Raw genomic sequence first — 25,017 nt, 5'->3', positions numbered from 1 at the left:
GACATATTTGATTTTAGCAACTATCCTCTAGATCATCCATTATACAGTGAAAAAAATAAAAACAAATTAGGATTTTTCAAAGATGAAGCTAAATCGAAAGTAATATCAGAATTTGTAGGTTTAAAAGCTAAAATGTATTCGATTTCTGGAGAATACTATGAGAAAAAAACAGCAAAAGGTATAAATAAATCAGTTGTTAAATCAACTTTTTATCATGATCTATATAAGTCAACTTTATTAAAAAAACAACAACATCGTCATAGTCAATCTCAAATAATTAGTAAAAATCATGTGATCACGACCCAATTTCAAAATAAAATCTCACTTTCTGCTTTTTATGATAAGAAATATATTTTAAGTAATGGAATAGATACTTTATCTTATGGTCATTATTCTATATCTTCATAGACATTTTTTAATACTTTTTTATTGATATTTTTAATATTATTCGTGTAAATGAAGAAATGTAATCATTTTATTATTATTTGTAACGTTTATTTTTTTAAATGAAGAAATGTAATCATTTTATTATTATTTGTCACGCTTATTTTTTAAAAATGAAGAAATGTATTCATTTTATTGTAATGCTTATTTTTAAATCTTAAATGAAAATGTAACCATTTTTATTATTATTGTAGTCTCTATTTTACCAATAAAAGAGAGAGAGAGAGAAAGTTGTTGTGATTATTTAATTATTTACACTCGCAACATTATCGGGAAAAAGTATTTAAAACTTCTTTAGGAAAATAGATACTAACTCAATCTTAGTCATAAAATAACGCTAATTTTTCCAAGAGAAAAAAGTAATATCTTACCTTGTCAAACAATCTATAACTTTTGTTCAATTACAAATTTATCTGTTGTGTCTAACCGATTATTTAATCATCGTCTGAACATTAGAGAGTCTCGATCTTTATTCCAATGAAAGAAAGTCTTGTTCTTTATTCCAATAAAAGAGAGCCTTGTTCTTTATTCCAATTTAAAAAAAAACCATCGCCACATAAAAAACTTATCACCAAACATAAAAAACTAGTCGCCAGACAAGCACTCAATTTATTTAATCACAATTTAATATTTTTGTCAAAAGATGGCTCCACAAAATATTTTGCTGTCAGATATGAATATAATTTTCAGAAAAAATACAAACTACTTAATCTGTAACTTTGTTTAATTATAAATTTATCTGTTGCGTCTAATCGTTTTATTTAATCATCATCTGATCATTTCAATGAAAGAGTGTCTTGTTCTTTATTCCAATGAAAGAGAGCCTTGTTCTTTATTCCAATTTAAAAAAAACCATCGCCAGACATAAAAAACTAATCGCCAGACATAAAAAACCATTTATTTAATCACAATTTAATATTTTTGTCAACAGATGGCGCCATCAGTCAGAAAAAATACAATTATTAAAACATTAATAAAATATTAGTTCTATTTTATATAAAATTAAAACTGTAATGATCGGTTTTATTTAATTTATATATTTTTTGGAATCTAAGAATTGTTTTTCGAAGTCTGTAAACAAATATTAGTTTTCTTATACATAGAAAAAATGTTAAAATATTTCAGAAACTCGCGTTTAAATCACGAGGAAAAGTATAACCGAAGGGGCATCAAAAAAGGGTGTGGTTTTGATGGGTATGCGAGCTTTTGGAATACAAAATATCTCAGAAACGCTCGGGCGATTTAGCGGTTATTGCGAAATTCGTCGATTTTAGCCCCTGGTGGTCGTCTTTCCTGCGAAAAGATAGCGAGATACTAAAATAAAAGTTATAAAGTGTTAAACTTTTACAAAATTATGCCAAAGACGGTCATATATATACTACTAACGTTAAAAGTCTCCTCCAACATCTTCGGAACTTTTCTCATCACATTATTTTTTATACTTCCCTTCAGATCTTTAATAAAACGCTCAAGAATTATGTCGCCCGTGCTGCGACAGACATCTTGTTGTTGTCTGTCGCAGCACGGGCAAGCAAAGTTCTAATGCAGATCGAAAAATCTGTTACCAACTTATTGCCTGCTTCCTTCAGGGGTTCAGGGGTAGTAATTGATCTACGATATCCCTATCGCCGGCTCCTCTTTTACCAAAGCATTTCTATTAGATTCCTTTTTATCTCACAGTATGACCCAGTATACTGTTCTAACAAACACATAAAGGTGGTTAGTGGCTCTCCTTTAAGCCTTGATTGCAGAACAGCCACCTTAACCTCACGGGAGAAAGATTAAGAAAGAACGTTCTAGAAAGAATTTTAGAACAAAGAAATAGGAAAGACTTAAAACTAATAAATAAAAGTACAAAAATATGTACAAAAATATACAACAAACATGGCCGACAGCCACAATGGAATAGAATGCGCATATGAACTGTGTTTCCTCAAGATCCTCTCCCAACAAGAAGAATATGTAATCAGCTAGATCAACTACTGAGGTAATATAATTTAAATAGATCGATGTAAATCTCTCTCACGCGTATAGAAACTCCATCCTCGAGTTAGGTTAGAATCTAAGATAGTTCTACATATTAGGCCTAGATTTGTTTGGTGTATATGTTAATCATAATTGTATATCAGTTTATTGTAACTTCCATTTATTTTGATCATATTAAATTTGTTTGTTTGTTAAATGCATGACTCGTCTTTTCGATAACACTCCCGTTCGACATTCACTTGATCCTCTCGACGCTCATACGACGCACGCGACTTTTCGCGTGGTGACCCGCGTAATATAAGATTGATCACCTGGTGTCAGGTCCCTGACGTCAGGAGATAAGATATTACAATCTTACGTCTCCGCCATTTTTATCACTTAATATAAGTCCCTCCAAAAATCACTCGTTACTTCTTTAAGAAGGCCATTTTGTTTTGACAACCGAGGACTTGTTTCACAAGTTTACTGATTAAGTGATCGGTGATCATAAAGTTATTCCCTACTCCCCCGTTAGACCTCACATACGTAAACATCTGTGGCCGCCAGCGCCAGAGATCCCGAACACTGCCTGGCAACACTTGCCAACGAGAGTTGGGTGGCAACGTGTAAAGGTGGCGCGAAAAAGTTCGCGGGTTTTTGCCTGGGTGTTGGTCGAGGATGTCGGTGACAGTTCTCACCTTTTTAATAAAGTTTTTTTGTTACTGTTCGTGTTTGTCTGCTTAGTTCCAAAGATCAATAGGATCGAATGACAAACATCTATTATCTGTTATCGCTCATAATGTTATCATTAGCCGATAAGCGAATGCGAAACTCGTTAAAATCGATAATTTTGATTGCGCATTGATTAAAATTTATTACATTTACATTTGGAATTTGGCACAGAAGTTAGTCCGCTGAATATATTTTTAGCAGTTTCTATTTTGTTAAAAAAAAAGTAATACGATAAATAACTGCAAAAAAAAAAACTAGAAAATTTTCCAGCTGGCAACACTTCATCCGAAACCGAAATGTAAATAACGTGAGTGCAATGACTGACTTCTTGATTTGAAAACAAATCAATTTCTTAACTTTTAAAAAAATGTTTTAAAGTATTTCAAATATTTAAAAAACGGATAAACCAAAAATAAATTAGGTAAAGCGAATTATGAATTACTTTTTTTTTAAGCATTAAATCTAGAACCATATCTGGTAGAAGTTAATTTTAGATTGTCTGTTTGTCTGTCTGTATATGCATGCTTATATAAATAAATGATCGCATCCAACGATCTAAAAATAATTTCTAACTTCTCTTCTATATTTTTGTGACAAGTTTCTGGAGAAATTGCATAAAACAGAAATTCTCAAGAAACCTGCCAAATAATAGAATCAATAATACTCTTGACAAAAAGCTATAGAGGCGAGTTAAGGAAAGGATGTGTACTGTTTTTTTGGGGATACTATAGATTGCACCCTATGGAATTTCGTGACTTTGAGTATATATTTGAACTCGGGACCGAGACGAGTTCAACGATACCCTACTTTTGGACCGGAGGCGAAAAATAAGAAAGTTATCATACTTCTTTCCGGCGATTGCATGATGATCGGGAATATCGCATTGCTCTCTCCACTAAGCCTATCACATGTTTAACAGGCAGTCCACAAGTCAGCCATATATAGCTTCAACAAAGGCAGATGTTGATTCACGAGCACACGGATCGTCTGCAGTTGGAGTTAAGTCCTTTTCCCACACCCTCGCGCTCCTCCACCTCGGGGCCTATGGCCACTCGGCCACCGACACACTCACTATCGCACGCAGTTGGCTAGTACTATGCGTTGCTATCGCGGCTTGTCCGACAAACCTAATCTATCCCTCCGGGAAATGACCGTAGTCCGACATCGTGGTTTGCAGACTTTACCGCAAGATAGCAGTACTAGCAACTATGGTGTTGTCTGCATGATAGCATTAAAAAAGTATGATGACTTTCTTATTTTTTGTCTCTGGTCCAAAAGTAGGGTACCGTTGAACTCGTCTCGGTCCCCTGAGTTCAAATATATACTCAAAGTCCCAAAATTCCATAGGGTGCAATCTATAGTACAGTATAGTACTATTGGTAAGTAGGTGAAATGTGACGAGTGGTGCGATTCGGAACGGGGGAAGGGTGCTTTTGCATGTTTTTCCCCGAGGTTAGCATCTGTGTTTCCGTCTAGCACCCGTGACTATGCCTACTTTGAGTAACTTGTTTGACTGTTTGTGGAGTACTCGATGTTCTACAGTTGAGAGGTTTGTTTCCACCTGTGTGCCGAGGCACTCGCTGTTGGTTGCACCTCGGCATGTGACTACATATGTAGCAGAGGTTGAGGTGAGCCTTGACTGATGTGGAGTGTGGAGAATAGGCAGTGGTACTGGTTTGTATAAAAGTGCCCATTTCTGACTCAAATTGCTCTGGAATCACTTGTTACATTTTACCTAATTATCCCCCAAGTACAGTCTCGCCTTGACTTATGGGGTTTTACAATATGTTTTTTGAAACATATTGTAAGTTGAAAATAAAAATCGAACTATATGTAAGGTTATATAGTACGTAATGTGAGTTTGGGCTATCGTCGATTGCGATGGCCCAAACCCAGTCACCATAAATGCCATGCTTAGATAATATCTAAGCACAGTATTTTTGTTGAGAGTAACAGCCTTCTTCTCTTCATCAGCAGCAACAGACACGCCAAGGAGATTTGTGGACATAATGGGTATACTGTAAATCACAAGAAGATATAAGATGGTATATATTAAAAAAGTCTGAAGAAAGTTCATTAATGCATCGGTAGAGCAGCTTGAATTCAAATTCTAATTATTTTTCCATGCTTCCACTTCACTCGCATCAGTCGTATATGCGAAATACTATAAGTCGAGGAGCGTCTGTAATTAAAAAAGCAGTAGACATCCTTTCCTTAACTCGTATCATGCTATATTTTTCTTAATCAAAAATTATTAATACTATTAATTGCATTTTGCAGATATTCTTTTCATTAATAATACCCCCATAATGCAAATAATAGCTGTAATAGGCTGGATATATCTGATAATTTTAAGTGAAAAGATTCATAATTTAATCTATAGAATTGCATATAAAATATAGAAAAAATTTAACTATTTAAACTGAATATATGTAAATAAGCACTACATACAGAAAATATAGAACAAATATCCAGCAAGAAACTTGCTAGATATTTGTTCTACGTATAGTGCTTATAATTAAGCAAATTATGCAAAATTTTTGTGCACATATTTTGCATAAAATTATGTAGTATTTTTACGGTCAAAAATATTTTATAGATCGGATGTCATATGGTAAATGTCTCTATAAAAATTATCAGTTTTTTAACTTGTAGAAAAGTCACAGTTGTTTATGTATTTTATGCAAAACTTTTGTAGGCCATTTAAAAAGTATATTTATAAATATCTCAATATCTGTAAAGGGCTATCCATTAATTATGTGTATGCTTTTTGAGCCACTTTTGATCTTCCTCCTGCTGCTTACAATGATGTACTTTTTTAAGTGAAGGTAGAGAAGAGAAACAATACTTTCCTTCTCTTTAATTATGTGTACAACTGTTTGTAGACACCTGACAGCAAATAAATTATGTAAAAATAGTTCTGCAAATATTCTCTAACTGAAAATTTATTCATAACTAGTAAGTAGGCTTATAAAAACAAATTTACTGCTAATAACACTAAAATAAATCTACATAGACAGTGCCTTGACCCTCATTTTCCATCATGTACAGTGGTGTACTTTTCATGACCCTTCCCTCTTGAACTGTACATGTAATTAATGGACGGTCTTTAATTATAATCAAATAATAGCTAAATGTAAAGTCAAGACTAATCTCCAATTTCTATAATTAGTAAGGTCCTGTTTTATTGTAGATATAAATTAAAATCAAATGTGTTCTGATTCCTGTTGAACTACTTGGCTTATCGTACTTCTTGATCAAAATTAGAACATTAAAAGTGAATACTTTTGCAGCCATATTTGCAACCGAGGATCAAGAGCTACAAGTTAACCAATCACCGTACTTTTAGTACATGAACTGGTTAGTGTTGTAATTTTGAGTTTAGATTATTCTTCATTAAGTAATCTGATGATTATTTAACAGGCTTTAAAGAACTCAAGACTTGTTAGATTTTAATTTAGCTCCTCAATAAAATACGATTTTGCTACTCACTAATGACTAGATAATTTTTAAATTTAATATCTTTTAATGTTGAGAAATTTGATGAATAAGCAGTGTTGAGCAATTACAATTACATTACATTGTAACTGCTATTTACTTGATTGCTTTTCAGTTATTACTGTAAATAATTTAGATTTAGTGTTACAAATTCAGAAATTGTTAATTGACTTGAAATTTGAGTTTATTTATTTGAAGAAATAACTGATTTTGTTTTTTTTTAATTGTAATATTGTAGTTAGCGAGATGCAAGATATATCAGGAATAAAACGAGAACCTTATTATGACTATTCTCCTCATAGTTATGTTACTGTTATTCCAGTGGAATATTCTTGTTCATCTGATGCGTCGAGTATAGCAGGTAATAATTTTATTTTTTTATAGCATTAGTATCATGTTGCTTGCCATTACTCAGCCTTAATTGTAGTTAAAGAGGAAGAAGTAAGTAAAGTTCACAAATAGATCCATTTTGAACAGTCTTAATTGCATGATTTTTTCTTCTGCTTAAGAAAACGTGACTGGTTTGTCAGAAGACACCTCTACCTGAGTTTGATGGACAGTTTTTTATTTTCTACCTGGATCGTACCAGCGGATTAGTCTATAGTGTTCTGTTTCTACTGGTCTGGATGAAAAACTATTCTTTTTGAAGTCCGGTCGAAGCTTCACTGTTAAAATCCAGACAAAAACGACTCCTTTTTAAGGGATTCTCTAGGTCTACAATGGTCCAATTTGGAACTGGGACAGTAGCTTACTCTCAGATCTGCTCTTGTTTGGGACTCCTGACAAATTTGTAAAAATTGCTTACTGCTAACTGACCCCCTGCAGAAAAACTGATTCTTCTACATCATCTTCATTAGGTCTACTTGACAAGATATTTAAAAACAAATGTTGGAATAGTTTCAATAACAGTTAGCTTTAATAAATATTTTGATTATATCTAATAGGTAAATTAAATATCTGTAGTCTTACAGTTGTTTTTTTATGGTTAAGTATATCTACATGTGAACAATTACTGTGCAGTGAGAAATTTGTAATGATATCAAAGTTATACAAACAGTACTGCATAAGATACCTGTAAATTATATGTCTTTTGTTTCCACTTTGCAGCAGATGTATTATTGCCCACTTGCATATGTTGTGGCTTTTGGACTGCAGTTTTTGAAGAATCTTTGCTGATTGTGCCTGGCTCGCTAGGTCTCTGGATTTCAGGGCCTCGGAACTGTGTTAACATAACACAGTTCCGAGGCCCTGAAATCCGGACTTAACTTTGCCTCAATTTGGTTCTAACTACTGTATTTCAATATTAATATCAAGTCAATACAGAGTTTATGGTATAGTATGGGGTGTAATATTAGATGGGCCTATTTTTAATAATAATTCTCAAGCAACTAGAAATTACATTTATCCAGCATTTACTACATCCAGCACATACTACATTTATCCAGCATGGTCAATCCCCATGGATGCATGTTAACTGAGAGAGTACCGTATACAGGAATATTCTGTTTAATGTGTTTAAGAAAGCTACTACACTACTTGAATAAGCCCTAATCATGATTCATATGAAAATTATAATTACAAGTATTTTCATACATTATAGACTGCATTATAGTGATTCATTATGCATTAATTGAATTATAAGCTGAAATATAGTGAATCCTGCACTAAATGAAGTCACATAATTAAATTTGTTCAAAGTCATGTTCATGTTCTGCAGAATCCTGAAATGCAAGGGACTTCGGGGCTACAAGGACTACATGCTAAAAGTTTATACGAATATTTTGATGACGACATATATTATTGGGCTGCAATTTGAAAAAATTGTAGACCTATAAATCTATAAATTTCTACCATCATCTGTTCATTATCTGTCTCTCTTTCATTAATCTCGAGAACAAAGTTAGATAGATGAAAGCCAAGACCAGACATGGAAAGCTTAAGAAGGCCCCAATTAACTATATGCAAACTTCCGACGCAAGCCGGAAGTCACATTATTTTGATTCAAAAATTTCCTCTCAACAGGTGTTAGATAGATGGCTGGCACAACTCTATCGTTAAAGAAAAAGTATGATGTAAAGGGACAAGTCACTACTAATTTGAGGTACACAGAATATATTTTAAATTCTTCTTCTTCTTCTGGTTCCGTATTTATTTCTGAATGTAGGATTAGTATTATTACAACAATCTCAATTGTGCTTCACGTGTGAGTTCTTCTGCTTTCTTATTTTTCCATTCACATATATTACCTAACCAACTTTTCCTTCTCCTTCCTCGGCTTTTCTTTCCATAGATTTTTTCTTCCAAAATATTTCTCAGAATTACATATTTACTTCCTCGGATGACGAGGCCAAAATACTCCGTTTTTCTTCTTTCAACTATATTTAAAACTTCTTTTTCTTTCCCCATTCTTTCCAAAACTTCATCATTTGTTATTCTATCTGTCCAAGATATTTTTAAAATTCTTCTATATAACCACATTTCGAATGCTTCAAGTCCGTTTAACATATTTTCATCTAAGGTCCACGTTTCTACTCCATAAAATAAAACTGACATCACATAGCACCTTAACATTCTAACTTTAAGATTTAAATTAAAAACATTGCATTTGAAAAATTTCTGCATTTTGATAAAAGTACCCCTCACATTTTCTATTCTAGATTTAATTTCTTTAATGCATCTACCATCTTCCTGTATGTTAGTTCCCAAATACTTAATTGATGAAACTCTTATCAATTGTTCTGTTTTGTATCTGCAACGTTACTTTATCTATATTTTTCTTGCATGAAATAAGTAATTTTGTTTTCTTATAATTCATTTGAAGTCTGTAGAATTTACTTATTGAATTAATATTTTCCATTAATACTTCCAAATCATTTATATTTTCTGCTAAAACCACTGTATCATCAGCATAACGTATATTATTTACATTCATCCCATTTATCACAATTCCAATGTGTTCCATATCTTCTAAAGCTTCTTTAAAAATTTCATCTGAATAAATATTAAAAAGTAAAGGTGATAAAATACATCCTTGCCTTACTCCTCTTTTTATTTCTATTTGTTCAGATAACTCAGAATTAATTAAGATGTTGGCTTTTTGTTCCCAGTAAAGATTTATTATAATTTACAATTCTTTTCTTCCTAAGTATATCTATTAATTTATCATGCAGAATTCTATCAAATGCTTTCTCATAGTCTATAAAACAGGCGTATATATCCTTGTTAACCTCTAAACTTCTTTCTACCAACACTCTATAAGCAAAAAGAGCTTCTCTTGTTCCATAAGATTTTCTAAACCCAAACTGTGTGTTACTTAAATCTTCTTCACATTTTTTATGTATTCTTGTATGAATTATTTTTAAAACATGACTCATTAGGCTTATAGTTCTATAATCACCACAATTTTTTGCATTATCTTTTTTGGGAATTGTTATAAACGTAGTAATAATCTGTCTCCCTTGTCATTACGGGTTCCCAGTCCAAAGTTTCCCACTAAATTATCAACTCTTCTTTTCTCAATCTTTGCCTTAAAATCTCCCATAATAACTGAAATTTCATTTTTCTTTGTATATTTTAAAACATCACTTATATGTTGATAAAAGTCTTCTTTAATACTGTCATCTTTTTCTATATACTATACTATAGTATATAGAAAAAGATGACATACTATAACTAGGAAGAAAATAATGTGGTGGTTTTCCATTGCCTTCCACATTCCCATACTGTTGACTATAAGTAAATAGTTCATCTGCCTTAAGGAGCAATTTCTTACCCCTAGGACAAGAGATTGCCCTTCTTCATCGCAAGAATGAAGTTGGAAGTTTATCCCGACTTCTGTTCGGTCCCCTCCTATGTTAGCCATCTTACCAACATTGCCCATCCTTCACCGGAGGCACCAAGTCCCACACTAGGAGGTATAAGTAGGGATTTTCCCATCAGCAACTTTGAGACCATAAAGGCATTTCTCAAATTCTCAGGTACTTTTGAAGGACATTTTAAATTAAATAAATTAAAAATATGATTAAAAATTGCAGCCTGGCATTCTGATGTCGTCACAATAAATAACTGCTCGTTATCAAGTAAATTTTTTGATAATCTGTTTTATATTGAACAAAAAGTTATGCTTTCCATTTTTCTGAAATTGATGGATCCTGAAATACTTTTGCAGATGACCTGAAAATTAGTTATATCACTGAATTCAATTGTTTGCAATTTGAGTGAATGTGAATGTCATTATTCTTTCCAGTGTACAGGAGGCCCTTGACTTTACACATTCTACTTTTGCACATTTTTAAAAATTCAACTTTTTAAATATTTTTGTCGATAATGAAAAAGTTTGCTTCCATGCAGAACACTCACACACTACAAAGTGCGGTAGCTTGCTCTATGTTCTCGGACACACATTACTTTTTACAATAGCGGACTTCCAGAATCACTACTGTATTGTTTGGAGCAAGAGGTCAAAACAGTTTCAGTCCTTGCATTAGGGCGTGCGTCAATGTGTTGTATGTTTTGCCAATTTATTTGTTTATGTTTAAGTATTTAGTCCTTATAAATTGATAAACATGAGTGAGAAATGGAGAAACTGCAGTGTTGATATGAACAAAAAGAAATTAAGGACTCATAAACTTCATATGATTGAGACAAAGATAGCAATAATTAAACATTCTGAAAACGGTGAATATTTTGCTTCAATTGGACATTTGTATGATGTAAACAGATCTACGATATGTTCAATTTTGAAAAATAAGAGTAAAATTAAGGAATACGTTCAAAATTGTGGAAATATATCTTCAAAGATTGTTTCCAAAAGACACGGCATGTTATAGAAATCTTTATCAAGAAAAGAAAAGAAAGAGTGGTATTCAACTAACTCTCAACAACTTTATAAAGAATACACTTGAAAGCACTTAAAATGCCTCATTAACGTCATTATATATACATACTGATAAACAAATACTTTAAAACAGTTTTTGGTGCATATTTTTTTAGATCCCTCTACTTTCGAACATTCAACATTCGCGCACACTTTCGGGAACCAATTATGTGTAAAAGTCGAGGGCCACCTGTATTTGTTTTTATTTTTATTTTCGAGCAGATGAAAGGGGAGCTTAAAAATTTTTGCCAATGAACAAATTAAATTTTTTGACTTAAACTATTTTTATTTCTTTTTATAAGATTGTGAAATCACAATTTTTAGATGAAACATTTCAAAACTATTTGATAAACATTTAATATACAGGAATTGTAATTTTTATCTTTGTGAAATATTTTGTATTATTTTAGGGCATATGAGACAATCAGACGAATCAAGGTTATCAGAATGCGATACACCACACAGACTTGCATCCAGTTACAGATCATTACACACCGAGCACATTCCTCATCAACCTTCTGTTAACCGTTCTTTTCACTCGTGCTACCCATCCAGCAGCAGTTCTTCGGAATGGAATGATGGAAGTAGCAGAACACAGAACAAAAGTAATGCTACTATTTAATACTCTTTGGTTATATTAATACGTACACAGCTATAACATGCTTATTTTATTAAGGACAAGTTTGTGTTTTCCTAATGAACAAAGTTGGACTCTGCTTAGACGTTGAAAGAATACAACAAGTGACTGCACAGAATTTATTAGATGTAATTTTTGAAGATGATCAAGAAGTTGGACTTCCAGTAAAAGCAAGAGAAATATTTTCATTATGGATCACGTCTCCTCTTTTAGGTAAAATTTATTAATTTGATGGAAAATTTGCCATTTATATAAATACAGTGGAATCTCGCTTAACAAGCTTAATTGGTTTCAGAGTCTTACACGTAATGCAAAACACTTGTTAAGCAAAATAATTTTTCCCATAGAAAATAATGTAAAATACAATCATGTGTTCCACGCCGAAAAAATTCTCAAATGTTTTATGTATAACGTTTATTTAAAAAAAATTGTACAATATACACTGTTAAGAAGCGTGAATCATCATCATCATCATCTTTTCTTCTAGCGTAGAATGAACCATCCAGGAATGAGAATTCGATTTGCAGAAACAAAAAAAAAAAAATCACAGCTAACATGTTTGAACACTCCAAACAATATGCCAAATTCTTGGGTTATGTGAATGCTATAATTAAATATTAAAAATTAATTAATTTGACTAGAGGTAGGCAGTTATGATTCCATCTCATATTAAATTTAATAATTATAAATAGTTAATTTTTAATTCGGACATTTCTAAAATTTAATTTGGAATTGGTCATTAAATTTAATGACCCAAGAATTTGGCATATCGTTTGGCGTATTTATAATATAACGGGCTATGGTTGTTGATGTTTATAAGTAATGTGCATGAACGCAAGTTTGGAAAAATATGCGATCACAAGCGACACTAAGATGATAGTGGAACGAGTGCTAGACACAGACTGATGGACCCTCCGCATGTGCACAATTTGGGACTTTCCCTCTCCTCATCACTTGTTATACGAAACACACTCATTAAGTGAGGTAAACTTTTACAATTTGTTTTGCTCATTATGCGAAATACTCGTTGTGCAAGGTGCTTGTCAGTGGCATGCCGTCACATTTGATGACAGGATAGCTGTGTGTCTGTAAGAAGCCGATTTCCAGGGGCAATCACTTAATTGCGCATCATGATGGCCTAGGGCGGGGATGGGCAACCTGTGGCCCTCAGGTCGCATGCTGCCTGCATTCATATATTTTGCAGTCCTAGACGCATAAAATGTGAAGGAATATATCAATTTCCCAGCTTAAGGAAGTATGCAGCAAAAATTCAAATGTTATTTTTACAACTTAGTATGTGAATAGTTTTTCCTGCAATGAATTTAGTAAAAATTAAAACAAGAAACTGGCTAACAGACACATCGAAACTAATTTAAAACTAGCAGTGACGAATATTTAGCCTAATCAAATATTTCCAATATATTATGTTTACATCAGTTCCAGAATCTAAATTAAGTATACCTATGCTAATTTATAATTATTAGGGGCATTCAAATGAAAACGAGACAGATGGGAAAAAGTAAGTAAACTGTTTATTATTTTAAAAGTAATCACCATAACTGTTAATACATTTATCCCACTGTGAGAAAAGATGGTCAATGCCTTCATGGAATAATGTTTGCGGTTGCCTACAGAACCATGATTGTACCCAGGTGTGCATCTCTTCGTCCAAAGCAAATCGACAGATGGCCACGAATGTCTTTCTTCAGGGCTCTAAAAATGTAGAAATCGATGGGGAGAGATTGGGACTGTATGGAGATTGTATAAGGGCTTCCCAGTGAAACTTCTGAAGCGTAGTCGAAACAACCTTGGCAACATGTGGGCGGGCATTATCCTGCAACGGAATGATGCAGTCTATCAACATTCCTGGGCATTTGGACTTGATGGCACGCTTCAAGTTTCACTGGAAAGCCTCTACACGTCTTCCATACAGTCCCGATTTCTCCCCATGTGATTTCCATATTTTTGGAGCCCTGAAGAAAGACATTCATGGCCGTCAATTTGCTTCAGATGAAGAGATGCATGCCTGGGTACAATCATGGTTCTGTAGGCAACCGCAAACATTATTCCATGAAGGCATTGACCATCTTTTCTCACAGTGGGATAAATGTATTAACAGTTATGGTGATTACTTTTGAAATAATAAACAGTTTACATACTTTTTCCCATCTGTCTTGTTTTCATTTGACTGCCCATTATATATGAATAAATAATTCTGATTTACCAACAATTTTTTTTCTCTTTCTCTTGTATGTGGCTCCCATCAGTTCAAAAGTCTTAAAATGTGGCCCTTACATAGAGAAAGGTTGCCTATCCCTGGTCTAGGGTCCATTCCTATTCATTTGTTTGATAAGCCAGTAAAAACTGTAGACTTCTCTAAATGTATTTTTAATATCGCAATTACATTCTGAATTGCTAGCCACGATATAAGGGCTAAAATTAAAAAAACTTACTCGATGAAATAAAATGTGCGGTGGATACACATACCTGGTACAATATATTGTTCAATTGTATTAATATACTGTTAAAGAAAATTATAATTAAATGTAGCTTTATAAAGAAACGTACATAAAATTAACATAAAATATTCTTTACTTATTAAATTTTAAAACAATCCACTTAGTCAAATAGCTTGATATGAGTGGCTAATAAATAGAATTGGAGATGGTCCAGGTAGGTGTGCAGTGTGTGCATGCTAAATCCCAAGGGTGCCGGTACTGGCCAATGTCGCATCACTAGTGTACCTCAAAGGACGCGACAGGGTTGTTGTAAATTTTAAACGTTTCTCACGATAGCTATAAAAATCTAAATATGTTAAACTTAATACTAAGTAGATTGTCCATCATTTGTTTTCTAATTAATTTGTTTTAGGACCAGTTTCCATGAAAATTTCCAAAATTTACAACTTTTTAGTCACTCTCATTGAACTGGAAAAATTTCTGTCTTTATTATCTAATATTACGAAGAAATCAGTCCCCACTGTACTCGGCTAGAGATTGGTTGGATTAAGCTTTTGTTTAAGTAAAATTCCAGCTCTTTCAGCAGGATTTTATTTATGTCCTCAATTCCCTAATCTCTTAATTATTTAATTTCTTCTTAAGTAGAAATAAGTCAAAACCAGTTACTTTGTACCTGAATATTTGTAGTCTTGGGAAAAAAGTGGAAAAACAAATTTTTATGTCAACGGACACACAAATTGTAAATTTAAGGAAAAGAAATTCTGGAGCTTTTTTGTACCTCATTCATTAAATTTAGTTGTAAATGATGCTGCCAAAGTAACAATTAATTTTTTAACATTGTACAAGAATTGTACATGTTTTTTTCTACATCCCTTTATAGATGGGATATACGAAATTGTAATATCAATGGTTTAACGTTGAAATCCGTAAGTAATATAAGATGGGAGAGCAAATAAAAATATCAAATATTTTAATGGATTTTTTTTTAACTTTTGTCAACTATACAGAACTATCATAAAAACATACCAGTAAATTCCTAATGGTTGGGTTAAGTTATAAATGTACTTATGATTCACATAATCGGGTGAAGGCAGCTAACAGCCCAGAACCGGTCCTGGATAGAAACATTGGAAGCGTTATACATGTGTAGCTTCCACCAGCTAAACCATGTGAGGTTGGTACTCTGTAAAGCGCATGCGCCAATGCTTATAATCTGGCTGCTTGGAGGCTGACCCGGTTTCGACAATACAGCGCTTCTATTCTGTCACTGATATTAGAATATACAATAGCAATCTTATCGTTTATTTCACATGTAGTATAGAAATTTGTAATAAGATACATAATGCAATTATAATAAAATATTAATTTTAATTAATTCAAACTACGTTAAAATATGAAAATTTATATTTTAGAAAACACAAGGGAAGTGGCACTTCCAATGACGGCTCACCACTGGTGCTTGTTAAGCGAGGTTCCACTGTAATCAAAAATTATAATGTTTCTGTTGTACAAACAACAGTCATAAAGCTGTCATAACGTTATCTTTAATACAAAATTAATTATGAAGTAATGGAATTAAAATATTCTAATACTAAATTCAGTATTGAAAATAATGTTATAACATTGTAATTTATATTTTTAAAATATAAATCGTTTTTCAGAATTACAATTGAAACCTCATCAAAAACCGTTTTGTATTCGTCAACAGTGGACAGAATTGCTGAGGAAGTATACTACAGCTAATGGTCAAAAAATTGAAATGGGCAAGTATGCTTAATTTCATTTAATATCATCAATTTTCTAACTTAATTAAAGAAATGTTATCAATAAAACGTTTTTAAATTGATATTGTTGGTTGACCTTACATCTGTAGTCTAAACAGGGATGCAATACAATTGTGTGAGCAATATATATTATATATTTAAGGTGATTGTTTGGTTATCTATATATATTTATCAGGCTTTGGGATGTTTGATATACAGTACTTATATTACATGTGAAAATTGATAAAGAAGAGACTAACTTCTTAAAAAAACTAGAACAATATACAAAAAGGCTGAACTAACATTTTTTGTGAGAACCATACATAATTCTTAGATGGTCAAATAGCACACGCATTATAATCTTTAACATTCGTCAGCCTGATGTATTACATAAATCCAGGACAGTAAACACCTATTATTATTAGCCAAGGTGATAACTGTTGTATATAAACTCTTTCTCATTACATTAAGACTACTTTCATTAATGAACACAATAACCTTATGTTTTTCCCAGCAGGATTGTGAAAAAATTGACACAAAACAAATACTTTCAGTCTTGGAAGTACTGCAACGTATCTGCACAGTAAGCAGGAGTTGCGGGTTCGAGTCCTGCTCTGGATGATTCTTTTCTTCCAGAATATTCTAAATTATTTAGTAAATATTATTTAATTATAATTATTAAATTTAATAAGCGATGCTGCCTAATGCCTACCTCTAGTACCAAATTACTTAGAAATTAATTATTAATAGTAGTGGTAAAGTAGCCTGATTCAATATGGTGATCATTTGGTTTAGAAGTAGACTGAAAGCATTCATTTTGTGTTAATTTTTTCACCATCCTGCTGGGAGAACCATAAGGTTAATACGTTTGTTATTTTATTTACTTGCTTGGTTTGTGGAAGACTAGAACTATCATTTTTCAGTTTTAAGAACAAAGAAATTTTTGATGAGAGTTAGGATCAGTTTATGATTCAACAGTAGTGCGATGCAGTGACAGCAGGGTTGGCAAAGTTCCTCCTTCACACTGCTGGCTGTCAAACTATAGACACTATAGACATGCACTTCTGGTCTAACAACCCATCTCCAAAGTAGAACGATGTTTGACTTTGAATGTTGTTGCCAATGGCAAGTCAAGCCAAGTTAGCTGCTGGGAGTATGACTATAAACCAGACAAAGTTCTTGTCAACTTTAACAACAGCTAGTCATCAGACTATAAACTGGTCTTTACTTCTATTTGGAAATTAAATACTATTATCTATAAATTGTAAAAATCAATAATTGAATTTTCATTTCTTAAACATTAAATGTTGCTGTTGTTATTTATATAATACTTTTCCTACTCTCACTCAGACTCTATTTAACTGTAAGACACACACCTTTATGCTGAGAACTATAAATTTAAATTTAATCATAAAAAACAAACGTTTTCGGCCACTCCACTGGCCATCATCAGGTTAACTATATTCGAATACTATTTCGAACAACCCGTTCAAAATTGAAATAGATTACAATAGAACTCACGCACTCAACTACGTAAACCAAATGTAATATAAATAACATAGAAAATAAATAAAACAAAATAAATAAAATAAAACATGCCAATGGTACATGTAAACATAGCAATATCTATATATCTATAGGCAATCATTTGTGCCTAGTTAATGTGTTCTTGTGACTTTTTTAATTAGAAACTTCCAAGCTGATGGTAAAATGGTCGCATCTTTGTAATTTAAGCATTTTTTGGTTAAGCTGGACTTATAAATTTCACATTTTTCGGTTGTCGCTGCAAGTGTCGGCGAATGGACAGGTGTTATGATTTTGGCTTCTTCCCATTTAACAACGGATCCCTCCGTCTGCGCCATTTTTGCTAACGTTGTTGTGCATTTACTTTTCGTCACATCATATCTGTGCTCCTTAAGTCTTTTAGTTAGGCTTCTCGTCGTAACCCCGATGTATTCTTTCTCTATCCCTAGTTGGTCGTTGCTGTACGGTATCGAGTACACCCCCGGCTGCTCACTCCGTTTAATTTCTTCCTTGTCGTTTCTTAGTCATTTATATATCGAGGGAGCTCTTTTGTACACAATATTGCTGTTCCTGTGGCTCGCAATACACTCCATAACAGAGGATAGACGCTTATTATACGTGAATTTCGTGATGCCGTTTGTAAGATCTCGTTTTTTCTTGTTTTCCTTAGGATTCTTGTACGCTGCAATCAAACGTTCAACTGTTCTTGGACCATATCCCAGCATCTTGGCCACTTGCCTGATTCTCTCCAGTTCCCGCATCGTATCCATTATGTTAAAGCAATATTGAAACGCTCTTCTAATTAACGCTCTAAATGCTGAGAGTTTATAGGTAATAGGATCATTGGATGTTGACGGTATATATAGCGGGTCGTGTGTAGGCTTTATATAAACTTTCGTGTTTATTGCTCCGTTCTTAAATGTAATACCAATGTCCAAAAAATGTAATTCGTCGCCACTAAGTTGCTCCAACGATCATGGCCTACGGCTAAACTTGGAGCAACTTAGTGGCGACGAATTACATTTTTTGGACATTGGTATTACATTTAAGAACGGAGCAATAAACACGAAAGTTTATATAAAGCCTACACACGACCCGCTATATATACCGTCAACATCCAATGATCCTATTACCTATAAACTCTCAGCATTTAGAGCGTTAATTAGAAGAGCGTTTCAATATTGCTTTAACATAATGGATACGATGCGGGAACTGGAGAGAATCAGGCAAGTGGCCAAGATGCTGGGATATGGTCCAAGAACAGTTGAACGTTTGATTGCAGCGTACAAGAATCCTAAGGAAAACAAGAAAAAACGAGATCTTACAAACGGCATCACGAAATTCACGTATAATAAGCGTCTATCCTCTGTTATGGAGTGTATTGCGAGCCACAGGAACAGCAATATTGTGTACAAAAGAGCTCCCTCGATATATAAATGACTAAGAAACGACAAGGAAGAAATTAAACGGAGTGAGCAGCCGGGGGTGTACTCGATACCGTACAGCAACGACCAACTAGGGATAGAGAAAGAATACATCGGGGTTACGACGAGAAGCCTAACTAAAAGACTTAAGGAACACAGATATGATGTGACAAAAAGTAAATGCACAACAACGTTAGCAAAAATGGCGCAGACGGAGGGATCCGTTGTTAAATGGGAAGAAGCCAAAATCATAACACCTGTCCATTCGCCGACACTTGCAGCGACAACCGAAAAATGTGAAATTTATAAGTCCAGCTTAACCAAAAAATGCTTAAATTACAAAGATGCGACCATTTTACCATCAGCTTGGAAGTTTCTAATTAAAAAAGTCACAAGAACACATTAACTAGGCACAAATGATTGCCTATAGATATATAGATATTGCTATGTTTACATGTACCATTGGCATGTTTTATTTTATTTATTTTGTTTTATTTATTTTCTATGTTATTTATATTACATTTGGTTTACGTAGTTGAGCGCGTGAGTTCTATTGTAATCTATTTCAATTTTGAACGGGTTGTTCGAAATAGTATTCGAATATAGTTAACCTGATGATGGCCAGTGGAGTGGCCGAAAATGTTTGTTTTTTATGATTAAATTTAAATTTATAGTTCTCAGCATAAAGGTGTGTGTGTCTTACATTTATATAATAACAATTGGTCAAGTGTTGTTGGTTGTTATATTATCATACAGAATGCACAAAAAGTAAATAATAATTTTAATTTTTATGTTGTTAAATTTTTGTAAGTAAATTCTACAATTGAGTTCATTACAGACAGGGCATCCTGCCAGATCTAGTACTCCAAGTGCCATTTCTTCCACTCAGAATGCATCTGACATCATTATTTGATTTGAATTATACCCAGATTCCAATAATTTATCATCACTAGTAGAGCATAGGATAGTAGCATTGCTCTCTATCTTTTATGCATGTTGGTTGATCCCAATGAAGCTCAGGACAATCCACAAAAGCCTATAATGTGCTTGTTCCATGCATTAGTAAAGTAGATAAAAGCTATTTTTTTTAATAATCTTACTTTTTTAAAAATAAAATAAAGTTTCATAATTTAAATTATGATTTAATTTCACCAAAAAATGTATGAATGTATAAAGTTCCAAAAAAAAAAAAAAAAAAGTTATATGACCAACTTCTCGCACAATCCCTGAGAAGGATAAATTAAAAACCTTTTTTATATCCCAGTACAAATAGCTTTTAGATAAAAACGATAGTTTTTATCTAAAAGCTATTTGTACTGGGATATAAAAAAGGTTTTTAGTGTGTTAATAGTTATATGTTTTAATATTTTGAAATTTTACTCTATTCTGTATATTTGATCCATGATCCAAAGATGATTATTAAATGATGGTCGAAAACATTCATTCATTTAATTAAGATTATTGTGCTGTAGTGAAAAAGGTACGTTTTTATCTATAGAAAGGTATTTTACATTAAAAAGTATACAGCAGAAGATTTGAAATATTTTTGGCCAGTTCTTTTTCTATATGATATGAATCAATATAGTTCTGACAAACATTCTGTAATACATTTGTAAAATTAAAGAATTGCTAGAAATAAAATGATTCAGTTACATTAATATTCATACTAAAATGATCTTCACCACTTTTAATATTACGTTTTTATAAGAATATAAATATATATTTGCTCTTTCTGCCTTGTGGGCACTAAGAGAATCTTTTTTCCATACATATTGTGGATTTGGCTATGCCCACAGTGAGGAGCAACAACGGTGATGAAGGATGGGACTTAACATATCTAAAATGGACCACTCGTGAAAAATTCCTGGGGTTTTTTGACTGCCCGAATTTGATTACGAATTCCCTAGAACGGTAGACCGATGCCTTAACTCAACCGTCTGGCTGTCACGATAACGATATTAAAGTTGTGGGAATGTTTTTCTATTAAATAATTGATTTTGTGACAAAAGTACAATGTGCTAAAGGTTTGAAATCTTATATATAAAATTCTCGTGTTACAATGTTAGTTACCTTACTCCTCCGAAACGGCTTTACCGATTTTTACCAAATTTTATATGCATATTCAGTAGGTCTGAGAATCGGCTACTATCTATTTTTCATACCCCTAAGTGATAAGGGTTGTTCACCCTTAACATTTTTTTTTAATTTTTGGACAAAATTTTTTGTTTTTATCCGATTTCAAAAATTCTTTCACCAATATTTAGAATGGACCTTCAGGGTGGACATAGGCTATATATTATTCCGTTAAACATTCATATAAATTAAAAGATATCATCTAGGATTAAAGCTTTTATGTCCAACAGATGGCACTAACTCCGACGACCTAAGTTTGCTTTTCTGTGAGGCATTATGCCTTTCTGTGAGAATGGACTAAAGCAGATCATTTTCTATCTATCTATATAAATAAAATATAACGTTTGTTTGTTCCTACCAATTCCTTTGAAATTTTGACTCAACATTGCATTCGAATACGCACGTGTTTTTATATAATATACATGTCGAAATTCCCCTCACTGGGGGAGATGGACAGGATTAAGGCTTACCGTGAAGAACTCGGCTTCTATTATACTATTTTACATGCAGTTTTTTTGCGTTTTTGATTGCGTTTTAATAGGTTACATCAACAGAATATACAGTAAAAAGGGATTTTTTGATATTCCCTTTGCGGGAGAGAGGGACAGGATTAAGGCTCACTGTGAAGAACTCGGCTTCTATTATACTATTTTAGATGCGGTTTTTTGCGTTTTAATAAGGTATGTCAAGAGAGTGTACACTAAGAAAGGATATTTTGAAATTCCCCCATGAAGGAAGTGTTATACATTTATAATAGATACATTTTGAGCCACAACAACGTGTGGCCGGGTCAGCTAGTGTTTATATAAAATTTTTAAAGATTATAATTACTATTTGAATTATTTTTGATATTTATCTTTAATTTGATAGTTGTCTTTATAAAAAGTAGATATTTACTTGACTGATATATTTTTTAAATATTAATTAATATGTACAATCACCGTATTAATTAATTAATATGGTGATTTTTATACACTGGACGACAAAAAAAATAACGCACCATGAAGGACTTGTTGGATTTGAATAAAAATTGGTATGTTGCATCATCATAGCTAGATATGTAAATGATTAGCTTTTGGGATCAGGTTCTTGTGTTGTATTGCCACCAGAGGGTAGAAAAGTGTTTCTTCTATCTGGTATAAAGGTGCATGCTGTGACAACTTGTGCATATGTCTTGCGCTTGTGTTGATGGTTGTGACTTCGTTGAGTGAAAGACATGCCTCTACGACACATTCAACAGCCTTACACTCAGTTAAGTGAGTTTAAGAGAGGTTGCATCATTGGATTGAGAGAAGGAGGATGGTCATACCGCTGGATTGGCCGCCATCTGAACCGTTCTGATGGAACTGTTAGGATGTGTTATGAGCAGTGGGTACGTAGGGGTATGCATGAACGGCAAACAGACTCCGGACGCTATTGACAGACCACCAGGTGGGAGGATTGTCTCATTGTACATCAAGTACGGACAGCGCCTACAGCTTCGTCATCTACCATTCATGCAGCAGTGGCACCTGCGTTACAGAACCGTGTATCCAGCCACACTATTTCCAGGCGCTTAGTAGAAGGCGGATTGGTCTCTCAATGCCCAGTATGTGTTCTACCATTAACAGCCACCCACAAATGCCTCCGTCTGCAGTGGTGTCTTTTACGACAATCATGGACAGCTACCGACTGGCAGCATATTGTCTTCAGCAACAAATCCCACTTTTGTTTGGGGGCTCACAATGGCCGTGTGAGGGTATGGCGGCCCGCTGGTCAAGGCGTCAACCCAGCCTATACTGTGGAGCGGCACATGGGCCCAATTCCCGGTGTTATGGTGTGGGGGAGCCGTAACATACGACAGTAGGACATCTCTAGTTGTCATGCCCTCACAGCCCAACGGTATGTGCAATACATCCTCCGGCCACATGTGTTGCCCCTCATGGCAGGGCTTCTGACAGGCATATTCCAGCAAGATAATGCCCGGTCACACACTGCAGCAGTCTCCCAAGCATGCCTACGTAACATTGCCACACTTCCTTGGCCTGCACGGTCTCCAGATTTATCATTAATCGAACATGTGTGGGACTACCTGGGACGCCAGCTGCGACAGCCGTGGGATCTGACACATCTTGAATCCCAGTTGCATCACGCATTGACAGATATGCCACAGAACATTATACGCAACCTTTATGCCTCCATGCAGAGGTATATCACATCTTGTATCCACACTAGAGGCGGCCCAACGGGATATTAATGCCTGCACTATATTGAACATTACTGCAAAATAAAGTATGTTTTTGCTTTATGGTTGCAATCATATACCTGTCTAGCTATGACAACGTCACATACCAATTTTTATTCGAATCCAACAAGTCCTTCGTGGTGCATTATTTTTTTTGTTGTCCAGTGTAATTAAAAATATCTCTATTCTTCTAACTGCTTTTAATATTTTCAGATGAACCAATATTATCTTTTCAACGCAATGTATTTTTTGATAGAAGAGAAGAAATAAGAGTAAGTATTATTGAATAATTATTTATCCAATAAAATAAATGTTTTTGCATAATGATGGCTACTACCTGCATGATATTCATTCTAGTGGTGGTGGCATGGTCTGAGAAGGCATTATGCTTAATGGCTACACTGAGCTCTTCACATTTTTTCAAGAGCTGCCATTATACCATTACTGCAAGAAGATATGGAGATGAAGTTTTGGAACACCATATGAGATGTTTCTGAGATGATGAGTGCAGATTTTATATTTGTGGATGGTAATGCTCACTTACATAGGGATGCACATATCAATGATTTTCTTGACAGTGAATATATTTTTCATGTAGAATAGCTAGTAAGATCTCTAGACCTAAGTTTCGTAGAACGTGTGAGATGTTCTAGAGAGAATGGTTGTATTGGATTGGTAATGTCTGATAATATGAAACTTTCAAAAGAACACATTCACATGCTATTGTTCTATTGCTTCAAAGTGGCCAGAATGCAATGAGGGCTCATGGTCTCATCTGCAAGGCATTTGGTGAGGACACAATCAACAGGTAGACCTGCTACAATTGGTTTGAGAAATTTGAGAATGGCAATTTCTCACTTTAAGATGAACCCTGTCCAGGCAGCAATTTCACCATTGATAATGACATTCTCTTGCAACTGATAGATAGTAATCCATGATTAACCACCAGAGAATTAGCACAATAGCTTGAGTGTTTCCGTACACTCCAAAAATTGTCCAATACCATCGCAACAATATGCTGGAACATAGAGCAAAGCCAGTTGATCCAGGCCAGAATATTCTACTTTGTCCACTTTACAGTCCAGACTCGTACAGACCAAGTTAATATTATGCTTATTTTTCAGACTTGAATGTATTTTAACCAAATGTCTTTACAACTGTATGCTGGATCACTGTCATCCAGCATGTTCCCATACGTGTCTTGGTTAGCATTATTTTCAAAGAAGTTGGGACCAAAAATAGTGTTTCTCAGGATACAGTGATATCCCTCATTTTGAAAGTGACTTTTTGGGTACACTGTATTTGTTTAGAAATTTGTGCATGTATGTATGCTATGCC

The 25,017-nt window shown here is 33.7% G+C and overlaps 1 protein-coding gene across 3 annotated transcripts in view; it reads left to right on the top strand.

Moving 5' to 3' along the window:
* Nucleotides 1-3,434: 3,434 nt before the first annotated feature.
* Bili (FERM domain-containing protein 8 Bili) overlaps nt 3,435-25,017 on the top strand; it is a 49,636-nt gene continuing 28,053 nt past the window's right edge. For all 3 annotated transcript variants that reach the window (XM_067268043.1, XM_067268046.1, XM_067268045.1), the window contains exons 1-6: nt 3,435-3,562; nt 6,878-7,000; nt 11,926-12,120; nt 12,192-12,365; nt 16,273-16,374; nt 23,893-23,951. In XM_067268043.1, coding sequence (XP_067124144.1) covers nt 6,886-7,000; nt 11,926-12,120; nt 12,192-12,365; nt 16,273-16,374; nt 23,893-23,951 — 645 coding nt within the window. In that variant the 5' untranslated portion in view covers nt 3,435-3,562; nt 6,878-6,885. The remainder of the gene's footprint in view (nt 3,563-6,877; nt 7,001-11,925; nt 12,121-12,191; nt 12,366-16,272; nt 16,375-23,892; nt 23,952-25,017) is intronic.

The sequence above is a fragment of the Centruroides vittatus genome, unplaced genomic scaffold (assembly GCF_030686945.1).
Source record: "Centruroides vittatus isolate TY-2023 unplaced genomic scaffold, ASM3068694v2 contig_3129, whole genome shotgun sequence".
NCBI lineage: Eukaryota > Metazoa > Arthropoda > Arachnida > Scorpiones > Buthidae > Centruroides > Centruroides vittatus.
Note: the sequence above shows the minus strand (reverse complement) of the source record. Positions and strands in the feature narration are given on the sequence as shown.